The 14,600-nt window shown below is 41.9% G+C and overlaps 2 protein-coding genes across 5 annotated transcripts in view; one reads left to right on the top strand and one right to left on the bottom strand.

Moving 5' to 3' along the window:
- Positions 1–14,600, top strand: part of MAEL (maelstrom spermatogenic transposon silencer) — a 132,234-nt gene that overhangs the window by 28,224 nt on the left and 89,410 nt on the right. The window contains exon 2 of one of the 3 annotated variants that reach the window (XM_019935481.3): positions 3,519–3,603. The exons of 1 other annotated variant lie outside the window; for it this stretch is intronic. In XM_019935481.3, the coding sequence (XP_019791040.1) occupies positions 3,556–3,603 (48 nt within the window). In that variant the 5' untranslated portion in view covers positions 3,519–3,555. One more of the 3 variants, XM_073804772.1, reaches the window with a different exon arrangement.
- Positions 1–14,600, bottom strand: part of ILDR2 (immunoglobulin like domain containing receptor 2) — a 58,785-nt gene that overhangs the window by 33,416 nt on the left and 10,769 nt on the right. For both annotated transcript variants that reach the window (XM_073804764.1, XM_073804759.1), the window contains exons 2-3: positions 8,727–9,059; positions 7,744–7,863 (exon numbers count right to left, since the gene is read on the bottom strand). In XM_073804764.1, the coding sequence (XP_073660865.1) occupies positions 7,744–7,863; positions 8,727–9,059 (453 nt within the window). The remainder of the gene's footprint in view (positions 1–7,743; positions 7,864–8,726; positions 9,060–14,600) is intronic.

Below are 14,600 nucleotides of genomic sequence, written 5' to 3'. Positions count from 1 at the left end.
AAGCTCCCTCCCATTATAAGTTTTGTGTCCCCACTTTCATGGGAGGCAGTGCAGTTATCTCAGGTCTTCAGGAAATCCGAAGATAGATAGGGTAGGTCCATCCTGCTAGAGGAATCAACTCCCCTTGACGTCTTTCATGTGAAGCCAAGACATCTGAAGTATAATCAAGTCTGCAAAGGAAAATGTGGGCACAGCCCAAATGGAAAGATATTCCAAAGGAGTAACCCCCAGATTTATGGCTAGAGTGTGACTTGGTAATTAATTCCTTCTCTCCCTTTTGCCAGGAGTCAACTTCTCTTTCTTCTCCTCCAATTCTTTCCCCCTCTTCCTCTGTTTGTAAATCTTTGAGAGAAACAGCAGCAGCCACTCTCAGAGATCAAAGTTTGAGCAGGCAACAAAGACCTCCGAGGAGGAGGCTGTTGCCATGGGAACTCTCTGAGCTGAAGCCCTTTTAATCGGCAAATCTCCTGGTTAGCAGCACAGGCTAGGGCTGGTAAAGAGGAAGAGAAGGGGAGTCTTGGCAACAAGTAGCCTTTCTAAACAGCCAGAACTCCACCTGGGGGTGGAGGTAGGACAGGATTCAAATTGAGGCAGCACTGACACGGGGGTGAGTGCCTGAGTATTTCTGCACAGCCATAGAAACAGACTTCCATCAAAAATCCCTAAAGCCCGTGACAAATTCCGAGATGTCCCCTCCCAAGAATTCCCTGATTTCTTATTATGTTCTTAATGGCTTTTTAATACTAATGGGCAGAAAGGTTGATTTTAGACTGGAATAACACTTTCAGGCGCAGTATTGTGAATAATGTGATTTTTTTTAAAAAAAATGAATGCATGCCTGTTTCTCCACCTCTTGTCTGGGTAATATATGTTTACTTCTGGATAAGTCACAGGAGGAAATGGAAGGAAAAATAGAAGCACGACAGGAAAACAAAGGTAATTCTGTGGCATTACCTTCACATTCTGTGGCATTATTCTTCACAGGGAATAATCAATCCCAACTTAGCGCCTACTCACAAGGACCTGCTGGGAACAAGCCTATTTCTGGCCTCCTGAAATAGCATGGCTTTTGGCCTAAAAAGAAGCAGAAATTGATGAATTCCACAAAATATTAACACTGTGTGTTTTTGCCTGCCTGGCATTCTTTTCTTCTTCATTTGGAAACAAATGTCCAACTTCTCTTTAGGAAGCTGGTCCTTTACCCCTTTGCCTTCAATTCATATGGTTCATTTGGGGCTGGTGGTACCCTACATGCCACCCCGCAACAACAGGACGTTTGCTGACACTGTGGAGAAAGGCAGTTTATCCTCCTGAGAGCAAAGGTGTTAAAGACCTGCTAGGGGGCAGGTTTGCAGACAGCCTGCCCAAGAATGCAGCTAACACAGAGGAGATAGAGATTCTTTAAAACATAATCTGAACACTGGGACTCAGTCATGCTTGAAGCTAGGAATACCCTTGGACTTATGGGTTACCTGAGCCAAAAAGGTCCCCTAAGCCAGTTTGAGAATCTATCCCTTGCAATTAAAAGGGTTCTGAAGAACACAATAGTTAGCTCTGATGGTGAGAGTTTGAAGAGAAATTTTCTTCTTTTTCCGTTTTGTTTGAAATTTTTATAATAAACGTACCATTTTTTCTAAAACAGGACAGCAGTATTTGGGGCATCACCCTATACAGAGAATTAGTTCTGCAATCTGTGGATCTTTTAGATAAAGGCAAAATTATAGAAAGAATGCTAAAGCCATCTTGCTTATCCTAATATTTTGGACAAGAGAACCTGTTCCATGTTGAAAGCTCATCAGAGAGGGAGTCTCTATAATCTCCTTCAACCAACCATAATTTCCAAAAATTGTGATTTACCATTAGGAAAGTCTTTCTTAGCTTTAATTCTGAACACTCTCGGCTCATGTCCGGTTATTCTTTTCTCGGTCCACAGGCACAAGTGTTCATCCAGCCATATTTCCACTGGGGCCCTTCCCCTCCTTTATCTCCTTGGCCCTTAAAAAACAAGCTACCACATGACACATCAGAAAGAAGGGGTCAGGCCCTTATATTGTGCACAGAAAGAAGTAAGAACAAGGCGAGCTGCTTTTAGATTTTAAAACAACAACTTCCCTACTTGAGCCTTCCTGAATGGTGAAGTCCTTTTCCTGCCAGCTGGAGCTGACCAAGGGAACTTTATTCCTATCCAAACAGTGGCGTGGTTCCAGGTTATAAACAGACTGTTCCCGCCACTGATCCTAGACCAATGTCTAATCTCAGGGTGGCAGATTTCTGGGCACTTCCACCCTCTGTGACTGTCTTCTGGTATGGCCCTACGATCCCAGACATCTGTCTAAATATTTCTAAGGTACCTGTCACTGTCATCTCAAAGCACCCTAAACATGTGCATTTCTACCTTCTGAATCATCAAAAAGAGACTAAAGAGTGTTCAGTATAGTGTTTGCATTTAGTGTTGAATCAGCAGTTATCCTCCCATTTCTCTGAATCACATCTTTGGATATTTCTGAAACCTCTGAAAGAAGCATCTGAAGCGATCTGTAGATGGTTCAGATGTATGGGGAAAAGAAGGTGGGTCATGCTCAGTGGGGAGGTACACAATCTGGACAAAAACAGCTATGTCTTGGAAGTGAGGGCCCAGGTTAGTGGTTATAGGCATTGGTTATAGGTTTCACTGAGAAATGAAACGAGATACTAAAGCAGATCTGGGACAAGTAAAAATCTTTACCTATGGCCTAAAGCAGCAACAACATTTTTAAAAACATGACTTACGCAGGGGAGCATTCTATAGCTTCTTAATATAGACAGGTCGTGTGGTATCGCGGAAAGAGATGAGGCTGGGAATCAAAACACTTGGGTTGGATCAAAGACACTCTTTTGGAAGGGGATAATAATTACAAAACCTGAACATTAATTTCTGCATGTGGAAAACAAGGGAAATAATGCCTGCTCTCCTACATTACAAGGTTATAATAGAAAAATTTTGCGAAGTCAAATTATTATCAGTGTACATTAATGTTAGTAGTAGATGTAGTAATGGCATCACTTTGGTGGATATTTATTGCTTTTTTGGGGCATCTCACATCCATTCTCCCTTTTTTTGGTAACAGTGCCCCCATTTACTTTGGGGAATTAATTCTTCTCCGTATCTTGATGGACTAGCTACCAAGAGCCTCTAATCTCCTAATGCTAAGCAGTGGACACCTACCCAACTGGACCAGCTGGACTCTCTCTCCTGAGACTGATTCTTGAGTGAGAAAATGCAAGATCAGAAAAAAAAAAAGAGATGAGTTGATTTTTTAAATGTCCATGGAGCCCTAAATACATTGTCTATTAATTCTTGCTACATAGTCCCTGGAGCATCTCTGGCGGGGCAGGAATGGTGCTGTGTTCATCAAAACATTTTTACTTTCTTCCTGGACACAAACAAAATAACAGGAGAAGTGACCCATGTCACTGACAGACCTGACCCCTAAAAAGTCCCCCATGAATGACCTTCCTTACTTTTTCTTTCTGTGCAGCCGGGAGCAAAGTTCTCCAATACAGCAAACTAAAACAATGGAGAAGCCTAGACCCCTACGCCATACTTGGAAGGGAGCTGCCCAGGTAAAAGCCTCCTAACCCACATCTGACTATGACAAGATGACGTAATGAACTTCTATGGTGGCAAGTCACTGAGATTCGGGGGTTGTTTTTACAGAAGCTAGTAAGTGTTACCCTAATATATTATCCTTTTTGGAGACTGATTTTCCAGCCTTTCTTTCAATTTTGATATCCTTCCAATGAATTCCTTTCCTGCCTAAGTTAGCCGAAGTCTACTTCTGTTGCTTTCAACCATAGTCCCGGATGGTTCTGTCACTAGTAAAAATTAAAATACCCAGATAAAGAATCATGACCGATGAGATTAAACCATGTTATACATCACTTGAGACTGTAGACATTTATTATATAAATACTTCATAAGTCAACGAATATATACTCAGCACTGATTAACATTTAAGAGTCACAAAGTAAATACTGGTTACAGATTCTGCCCATTTATCATTTAAAAAAACGTTCATTCAAGCTTCTTTATTCTAGACACTCTGCTAAGCGTTGCAGATAGAAAGGTGAATGAGAACTGGTTCTTGCCTCTGAAGAACTCATGTTCTAGGGCTATTGAGAAGCGTCCGATGTCGTAGGGGAAATCAAGACAAATACACATGCAGTACCCGTGTGGCCACTCACATGAAGTCAAACTAGAATATAAGACTGATAAGGTTCTGTCCTTGACCCTTTCCATTTTATATAATCTTCTCCAGTGACTCATCTAGTCTTTCATGGTTGTGACTATCATTCATGACTCTCAAATCTATTATCTCTAATCCTAGTTTCTCCACTGAGTTCCAGACCTATATTTCTAATTGTCAGCAAGACATCTCCACCTTGGTGTCCCACAGGCCTCTCATATTCCACATGTTTTCCACATCTGTGACTATTTCTGTTTTGTAAATAAGTTCATGTGTACCATTTTTTTTTTTTTCTTAACCAAACTCATTCTCCTGCCTCTCCAACCTGCTTTCCAAACTGTGGCCTCTCTCTCGGTTGACGGAACAGTTGGCTACCCAGCTAGCTAGAAACCATGGTGTCCTTTTGACTCATCCCTCAGTCTCATTTTTTTTTAATGCATTAGTCACCAGGATCCATCAATTCCATCTTAGAAACGTTTCTGTGTTGTTTGTTCTCAATTCATTCCTCTGCTTCAGAATCTCATTCCCTTTTACCCGTGCTGCTGCACCTCCCCATAACCCATCCCCCTGTTCTAGCACTCCTCTCTAATACACTGTCCACCCTGCTGCTAATTATTGTTTTGACCCTGAGATCTAATTTCATTCCTCTGTCCTGATCATCCTTGGAGAAGAGCTCAAGTTTCAGCTCCTTCAAGCCTCCATCAATAGTTCATCCTCATTCTTGTGGAATTAGGCCTTTTAACCCTGACCTACTGCAAAAGACCAGAGTTTATTCCTGCTGGCTTCCTTGTGAGTGAGCACCACCCTGTATGTTCTTGTAACCAACCTGTAAGTCTTTTATCTCTGTCATGTGGACTGAATTACCGGGAGGTCATTTTCTCATTTATCAAGGTAGTCACATCACTCACATTCATCTACTTTTTAAACCAAGAATTTTAAAATTGAAATAAAGCTCAAAAATAACTGAGTTGAACACCTTTTCCTATACATAAGTGCCTGATATAATAACTCATAAAAAATCTTCCACCTTCTTAAGGATATAGAAATTACTACTCCTAAGAACACTGATGGTATCTTTAGATGTCTGATTGTTAACAGTTCTTTCTTTATCCTCAGATGGACTCGCTCCCTTTGTAACTTCCTAGCCACACAGACAGAGTAGGTTTCCAATCTCTCTTCTATACAATTTCACTTCAGGTAGCTGGAGACACTTCCCATGCTCCCTTTCCCAAGTCCTCTTTCACTAGACCAAATCCTCCCAATTCCTCCTACCATCCCTCATATTAAGTTCAGTGGCTTATGGAGGTTGTAATTAGCAAACTGTGGACTCAGTTATCTTCCCACTGAGGTCTTAATCTCCTTGAGGATGACTTCAGAAATCAGGTTGCTCTCCCAGTCTCACATAAAAAGAATACCTAACAAATGGGCCTGTAGGATATAACCACCAAATAATTAGCATTCTTTAAACTGTGAGGGTACTTTGAAAAATTCCATAAAGGGGTGTCAAGACCGAGAAGACTCAGAATGTTGCATTTGGAAGTAAATACAGTACTTCCTGCACCCAGAAAATTCTCATAGATTTCAAACTAACCCCTTTAATTAACTAACACAACTAGCATGGCACATTTACCATGCTTTGAACATTTCTAATTACTTAGAATAAATTTCTAATTAATGTGGAATATAGCAGAATTACGTGTTTCTCCTCCCCAAGAACCCTAGTATGTATCTGTTTATCTCACAGATATGCTGCTTCTACTGTGAAGAGCTGATTTGCAGCATCCCCACTTTCCCTTTATGGTTCTTTTTAGGGTAACACTGATTTCTGTTCTTATCTTTTCTTCCATCTTTGTTGACCATTTTCATCTGAGTCTTCCTTTCACCCACCCTGTGGTGCTGAGGACAGCATCTTTGCCCAAGTTGCTTTGTATGTTTTGATCCAGAGCAATGCCCTTCATACACTTCAGCACATCCTCAGATGACAAGGCTTTCACTCTATTTATTTCTCCACATTTGCAGATCTGGGACCAAATTATTTAAAGTGGCTTTTACCTGGCCTCCTTTTCCTGCCCAGGCAATTACTTTGCTGCAAATGGTTGCACTGGCCAAATAACTGTGTTCACAATTAGCTAATTGCAGGCTCAATGAGCCACTTGTTCCTTCAAACTTAGACATTAGAGTTGTGTTATTAGGCAGAAATTTATCTTTTTATTCCCTACAGAGTCACAGCAGATCCCGAATCTGATTGCCCTGTAGTCTTTTACAATGTCAATATAAACCTTTTACATTTTTATTTCCTTTTGAATATATGTCGTATTTCCCATTCTTTTACAGATCACAGCAGTTAAGCTTCATATACTGGACTCATGTATTTGAGTAAACATGTATTTGAAATAATCTAACTGTCTAAAAAGGGCTAATTATTATTAATTAAAGGGTTAATCATTAATAAATAATTATTACCTTAATCCATTTTGTAAACTATAAAATTAAGGCAAGCAGTACAGTTGACTTGCCAAAGTCATGATAGAGTAAAACTAAAAATCTTAAGCAAATTCCATTTTCTCCTGGGGCACTGAGTTTCCCACAGAGGGTAAAAATTAACCTTCAACCTCATTTGCTTCTAAAAGAAAGCACCTTAAATATTCCCCCCAAATTGTTAAGACCTGGTTTCTTAGAAGCTACAAAAAATGTAAAATGGCTTCAAGGATTTACCTTTTATCCTACAATTAATGTTGTTTCTTTTCTTAATTTCTGTATGTTTATTCTAATTTTTTTGTCCAGCCAACATTTACAGAGCACGAAATATGTGCTCAATTTTCAGTTTCATACAAGGAGGTCATCTCCCACTGATATTCCTCCAATCCACAAAAGAGAAAAGTACCCAAAAATAATGAGTTTTCATTTATGAAAAAATTAATATTAATAAGGATTAGATTATAGTTGCTTTGCGAATACCTTGGACACTTTTAGGTTTCAAGAAATTTGCCTTCCAATTAAACACTATTACGTCTCCCCCATAGCTCTTTTCACTGAGCACCTTTTATTATTAAAAGTTTACAGCCATCTTTCCTTAGGATTGTCTTAAGTGGAGATAATTGAATGGGAAAAGATTCCTTTGTCTCAGGAGATCCTAGCACACCAGCGAATTCTTATCTCTCAGCTGTCTCTACCCTGCTTCAAAGGCCTCTGGCATTTTCCTCAATCATTAGCATATGTAAAGAATAAGAGCAGAGAGAAATCAGGGTTAAAGGTGCAAGTGGAAAGGAGGGGAAAAAACTAAGAAAGCAGAAGAAACATTCAGGAAAATGGTAAAATGTGGGCCATAGACACCAAGAAACAAAATATAATAAATACAACTACTGCTCATAAAGAACATATTCTAAAACTGGTTTGTCTGTGCACCAAAGGTAAAGCCTGTGCGTGCAACCTGCTGACACACGCAGGGAGGAGAAGCGAGAAGAGGGAACAGTGCAAGCAGTCTAAGATGAAAATGTTACTGAGGGTTGTCACTTACCCAACACCAGCAGTTCCACCGAGTCCTCGTTCTTGCCCTCCAGGTCATCAGGGGTGGTGATGATACAGTAATAGAGTCCGCTGTCTCCCCACATGAGTTTTCCAATTTGAAGATCTGCATCTGTTATCACAAAGAGAAGGACCGGGTCCTAAACTCTGTCCTCTGAAGGAAAACACTAAACAATGGGGGGGGGGGCAGCCCTTCTGGGTGTCTGTAGTGTTCTATTTCTTTACCCTGATGGTGTTTGACGAGATGTTTGCTTTATTTAAAACAAACAACGAAACAATAATAAAAGCTAGCATCCCTAAGGGGTGAGAATTAGAGCGCCCCCAGAAACTGGTCTAGTTCCAGTCTGGTTTCTGGAATAGAAGACTGCTTTCAACCAGGCCTGCAGAGGCCCTTGAAAGCCAAGTAAATTCCAGAATTAACCTGGACTCCTGGAAATGAGCTGGGTTCACAGGAGTTCTTCAAAATCTGGAACTTTTCCTTGCCCAAAGCTGTAGGGAGCAGGAAAAAGGGTGGAACTGATGTAAAACTACCTGAGGCTTGGGCCATGGTATCTACCTGGCTCTGAAACTTGTACACATACATCCCTTCTCCCAGCAGAGGAAATTCTTAGGGAAGTCTGCTTTCTGAGTTAAGGAAAGGGCAATAAAGGCTGGTGTCAAGGTGTGAGGTATTTGACTGAGAAAGCTTTCACTAGAACCCATTTCAATTCAGTTCTGATAATAAATTCCTCAGGCTGGAGGTCAGGCTCATGAAAGACTATTTCCAAAGCTCATCTCTGTCTTCTCTTGATATTACAAGCCTCCATCCTTCCTCTCCACGCCATCCCATTAAAGCAATTTGCTAGGTTTCTTGATACTCCCATCCCCCATAAAATCAAAGTCTTGAGGGATTGAAAGGGCGCAAGGCTGACATCCTCTTGTATCTGGGAAGAATGGAACCAATCTTCCCTAGATTCAAAACAGAGACATTATTACCATGAACAATTGTGATCTCTCTGCCCCTGTAGAAATCTCCCAGGGTCACGGTCGAGCCCTGTTTGGAAGCTACCACTCGAACAGTCCTCCTACTGTCTAAACAATCCAAGTAGGGGTCCCATTCCAGGTTTCTTTTGCTGAGAGATTGGGCCCGGGGAGAAGACATGCCCAAGGATTCCCCCATGCGATCCTGGCAGTAGGACTTGAATTTCCACTGCACGACTGCAGGCTGATGGGAAGACGTGGAGAAGTGGCAGCGAAGCACAGTGGGCTGGAAGAGCATGGCCACCTTCTTCTTGTCGGGCACTGTGACCTGAAGGCCTCCAGCTATGGCTGCAAAATAGAATGAACATGTCCAAATGGTATCAGTGTCCTGGACCTCACCTCACATATCATAGGTGTGCCTTTCCACCTTACCTCCCTAACCTGTCTCTCCCCTTGTTTTCTCCATCAAAATGAAGAGCATCAGTATCTACCTGGTTGCCTTGTCCAGAAACCTGCCTTCACTCCCAGTGTCCAACTGGTCACAAAGTCGTGTCAACTTGACCTCTTAACATCTTTAATATTTCCTTCCCCTTCTTTAACCCCACTACCATTGCTTGTGTGTACGCTCTCCTCATTTCTTGCTTATAATTTTGCAATAATCTCTCGTCTGGTCTCCCTGCTGGCAGTTGCCCACATGCAGTCCATTCTCCTTGCTATAAGTTCAGGTTATCTTTCTAAATCTGACTGTTATGACTCTCCTTCTTAAAACCCTTCACTCATCCTCCATGGCCTTCAGGACAAAACCCAAAGTTCTTGGCAAGGCATTTAAGGTGCCCCATCAACTACTCCTCCTCTGCCTCACATCTTGTAGCACGTCCATTTGAGCACCAACCTCCGATGATACCAAACTAACGGTTCCCCCAAGTGGGACGTGGTATATCACACCTCTAGATCTTGATATTTCTTGTTTATGGAATGCTTTTTCCTCACTTCTCTTCCTGAGAAACTCTTTTCCATCTGTCAAAACCATTTCAAAGGCTTCTTGTCCAGTCTTCTGTGACCAGTCAATCCATTTGTCACTTCCTCCTTTGTGCCATCAGTATCCCCAGCATTCTCCTCTAGACATTTACTATAATAATTTTGTAATAATTTTATACTTATTTTCATGCCTCCATCAGACTTGTCGGGTCAGGTAAGGAATGTGTCTTAACTTGCTGTCCTGGGTGAAACCCATAGATACTCAACAGCTATTTGATAAATGAGGACAGTGAAGCCAGGACATATGACTTCAGGAGGAAGTGACTTCCCTTCCAGCTGGTGACCCAGCAAACAAGACAGAGATTAAGGGGAAAAGAAGGCTTTGAGAGGAATGGAGAATTTTGGATCAAAAGCAGTAGACTAAGTTCAAAAGCTTTGAAGGGTAATCAAAAAAGGGTGGGGGGAGACTAGAAAGCAGATGAGAAGTTTAAGTGTTTAAAAAGATCAGTTTGAGGCTTGGTGTCCAAGAAAGAGAGGGAAATTTCAGTGAATGAAAGCCCAGGGGAGTGTTTGAGAGGCAAAGGGCTTCTATGAACTCAATGGTAAGATCTAGAAATTCCAGGCAAAGAGAACATAACTTCTTCAGGTGAATGGGAGAGTTAAGAGTTTCTAGCTTGATCTAAGGTTAGAAGCAGAAGTAGAATCACGATGAGAGGCAGAAAAACGGAATATGAATAGAAAGACATGATAAAGAGGTTCAGAGTTGAATCCAGGAGCCTGCCAAGCCAGCTTCAGGTAGCTTGAGGCGAAGAGTTTCACCCTAGAATTGCAGGTGGACTTGAGACATACAAGAAAGGGCTAGTTTCCAGGGGAAGCCTGCTGTTCTTCACTATTGCCCATGGTCCCAATGACATCCCACAAAGCAAACTCACTCTCACAGCTCAAACATGCACTTATTCATGAAACTGTCTTTATAGAAGCTCTCTTAACAAGGGCAAGATACCATATTTGTACCTACTTCTGAGTTCCAGACCAGTGCCTCTCTTCCATGAAAGCACTGTGAAAACTAGGTTCTAATTCCTGTTAGGGAGAAAAGGTTTCTGCATTCTATGGAATTGGGAAGAGAATGCAACAGAATATTTGAGATTTAGTGTTTCGAAACACTAAATCTGAAATAGTGCTAAACACTAGATAGTGCTCGATAGCTACTATGGAATAAATGAAGGAATGGGTGAGCAAATGAATGACTATTAACATGGGAATTTCTAGGACTTTGCAGAGAAAACGGGTTAAATGACTTATAAACAGCATAGTATAGTAAGAGAGCATTGGCATCAAAAGATAGGGCTTTGAATCTCATCTGGCCGTTGTACTAATGGTGAGACCTTAATGAAGCCTCTTAAGCAATACTCACCTGTAAAATGAGCCTCATATTCCTTACTCAACAGAGTTGTTAACAAACCTTATCTCTCTCTCTGGGCGCCTGCAGAGAGTGAACTCTATAACAGAGAACCTTGACCATGACCAGTAGAGGGGAGATCTCAAATGCAAATCCTACCTCACTTTTCCTGCCTTTTGCCTCGCCTCCCATTCTAAGGCTCCTGAATCTCGATGAACATCCACCACTAATAGGTTTGATTACAGCCAAATTATGTAGATCAGCCCCACTGAGGGGCAAATAATTCCTAGAAAAGAACCCCAGCTCAGAAAAGAACCCTAGTTCCCAGGCTCCACTGCTTCCCTTCACCACCCCCAAATGTTGGTGTGGCTGATTCCACTCTTTCCAACTCACACACCTGGATGAGGAAAAGGCTTTTTTTTTTTTCAACAGTTTCTCCTTAAATTTTATTGCATTAATTTTTAACCTTGTAGTTCTTCTTCAAAACCTTATTCACGCTCCAGTTTTCCAGGTAACAAAATGGGACAGAGAGTTGAAGTGTCTTCAGTTAGCAGTGGTTGAGACTGGATAACCAATCACAGGCGTTGTTCCCAGCACAATGCTCGGTAGTTGACCAACCACCCTTCTTCTCTGCTACCTATTCAGGCTCTTCTTGGGAAATCACATTTCCTTAGCATTCCAAGATAAATGAAACCAGCGAAGGAGGCAGGTGCAGACAAAAGTGTTGGGGGGGGGGGTTGTTTTTGGTTTTTTTGAGAGAGTTAAGTATGGGGTTTTCTTCATTAGATGATTACTAAGAATAACCCCCTCCTCAGCTCTGTTCTCTGTTAATGGATTAGCTACTTGACCAAGCCATTCAGCTCCCTTAATTATCATTTTTTAAAATTGTGCACTCCCTTAATTATTAATAGAGGTTAGTCAATTCACAGCTTCTATGACACACACATAAGTTCATGTTCCAAAGAATAAAGAATATGTTTCCAGAAACATCTGCCTCTTTACAGCATGATAATTAAAGGCATGGATTTTAGAGTGAGTCCTAAGTTAGAATCCAAGCCCTACCACTTCCTAGCTGCATGACATAAGGCAAATTACTTAAGTCTTAGGACTTTCAGTTTCCTTACTGGTAAAACCAGAATAATAGTAACTATCTTATGGAGCTGTTTGAGGGTTAAATAAGATTTTATCCTGGGCTTCCCTGGTGGCGCAGTGGTTGGGAGTCCGCCTGCCGATGCAGGGGGCGCGGGTTCGTGCCCCGGTCCGGGAAGATCCCACATGCCGCGGAGCGGCTGGGCCCGTGAGCCATGGCCACTGAGCCTGCGGTCCGGAGCCTGTGCTCCGCAACGGGAGAGGCCACGACAGTGAGAGGCCCGCGTACCGCAAAAAAAAAAAAAAAAAAAAAAAGATTTTATCCTAAGCACATAGGATAACACTGGTATACAGTAAGCACTCAATACATGTAGCTGTTGCTGCTCCTGGAAGCTGGAAACCGAGGGTACCCTGAGTGTGTGTACACATACACAGAGATGTATATATACGCAGGTATAATGGAAACCTTGGGAATCTAAGCTAAGGATAGATCTGGATAGCTGGAGAGGACAGATCTAGGAATTTCAAGGAAATGTCAGTTTATTGGATCTTTGAGGACCATAAAAGTGAAGAGTTAGAGAGAAAGCTGAAGATGCCAATCCCTGTGTTAGCTCTAGAAGCATCAAAATGTAGGATGAATGCCACCCAGGTCCCAAGCCTGCCCAGGCCAAACCTATTAGGAACCCCATTCCCACTGGAGGGTAAGGTCTAGAATTGCTCTTCTGGCCCTAACCCTGGATTCTGGGCGAGGGCAGGGGTTCCTACACCCACTGAGCCACATGTCTTTCCCTCAGCCTGTGTTTATGTGAGACTGTGTTTCCACCTGATTTGCAATCCACTGGTACCAAAGCCTTGCCCTGAGTTCCATTCTGCTTGCCTGGGCTCTGATATAAGCCCTTCTCCTGAGGATTAGGTTTTGTTCCCTCTATCCTCACACATGACTGATCCATATCTGAAACTGTAACCTTGCTATCCACCCAACTTCAAAAACTACCTCTCATGGGACACCCACTCCTACCCCAGATCGGGCCCTTCAGAGATAGTAGCTAATTTGGATGAGGACCAAGATTGACAGTTCCCCAGGGACACTGAGATTTGGCCTGGGAACACCCTCCCTCCGACTCCAATTCCCAATAGATCTGCCCTGGGGCTAGGTTAGTATCCTTAACTTGGGTCCCACCTCTTATAGATTTTTTTTGTTTTTCTATGTTACCACCTGTCAGATGCCAAAAACCTAGTACTTCTTATGCTGGAGTCTATACAGGCTAATAAGAATACCTTTGAATGCCAGGTAAATAAATTAAAATTTTTCAGCCTCTTTGTAATGTTCACCTATGCATTTGATCTAAGAAATCTTATTCTCCCATGGTTCCAACTACCCGTTATGTCTCAGACCCTCAACTTCATGAAACCTCATCTGCACGTTTAACAGATACTTCAAATTAAACATATCCAAACTTTGTTCATCATCTTCTCTTTTCCCACCTCAACTCTTGCTTATAAACCAGTCTTTCTTGTCTCCCTAGCTCTTTTGCCAGTATTCTCACTGTCCTATCATCGTAGATAGAACTCATAGCTTTGATCATCTCCTCTTTGGCTCTAGCCATATTCAGTGGCCACTAATTCTAAATCTCCCTCAAATTTGACCCTTCTCTTTTCCCATGGTCACTCCTAGTGGGAATAAATCAAGTTTCTATTCCTTCTACCAGGAAGTGATTATGAAACACTTACTGTATGTTAGAAATTGTATTAAGTGCCATGGAGTATCTTAATAAATTCTCTCCAAAAATCCTGTAAAGTCGGTATTATCATTACACCCAATTTACAGATGAAGAAACTGATCCTCAGAAACTGTATGTATCTTGCCAAACACCTCAGGGTTAGCAAGTGACAGATTTGAACCCAGGTTGACTGGCCCCAAAGCTCTTACTATCACTTTACACAAGTCCTCATTACATTTTTGGTTTTATAATAGCCTCTTCAGTGGTCTCCCTACTTCCAGCCCAATGTACTCTCCACATTTTTTCTATCTAGAATATTCTTTTTTTAAAAGACTGATCGAATCATGTCAGGCTATAAGGCCTCCAATGACTTCCCATTCCTTTAGGATAAAACCCAAATGCCTTGATACGGCATGTAAGGTCTTCTCCATGATTTGGGCCCATGCAAGTTCCAGGCATACTAAGATGTTTTCCATCCTTTGACTATAAATATGTTATTCTCCCATCCTGGGGAAACATCAGGGCATGTAACTGAGGAGTTTCTGGGAGGTAGACTGAAAGAAGCACTGAGTGTGTGTCATGCACACACGTGAACAAACACGTGCTGGCACAATGGGAAGGCTGGGAGTCTGAGTCCAGGCAGGGGTGACACCATAAGGGACTTGCGTTTTTAAGCTCTTATAAGAACATTTACAGGAGTAT

The sequence above is a fragment of the Tursiops truncatus genome, chromosome 1 (genome assembly GCF_011762595.2).
Source record: "Tursiops truncatus isolate mTurTru1 chromosome 1, mTurTru1.mat.Y, whole genome shotgun sequence".
Taxonomy (NCBI): Eukaryota; Metazoa; Chordata; class Mammalia; order Artiodactyla; family Delphinidae; genus Tursiops; species Tursiops truncatus.
This window is presented reverse-complemented; position numbering and strand designations above follow the sequence as displayed.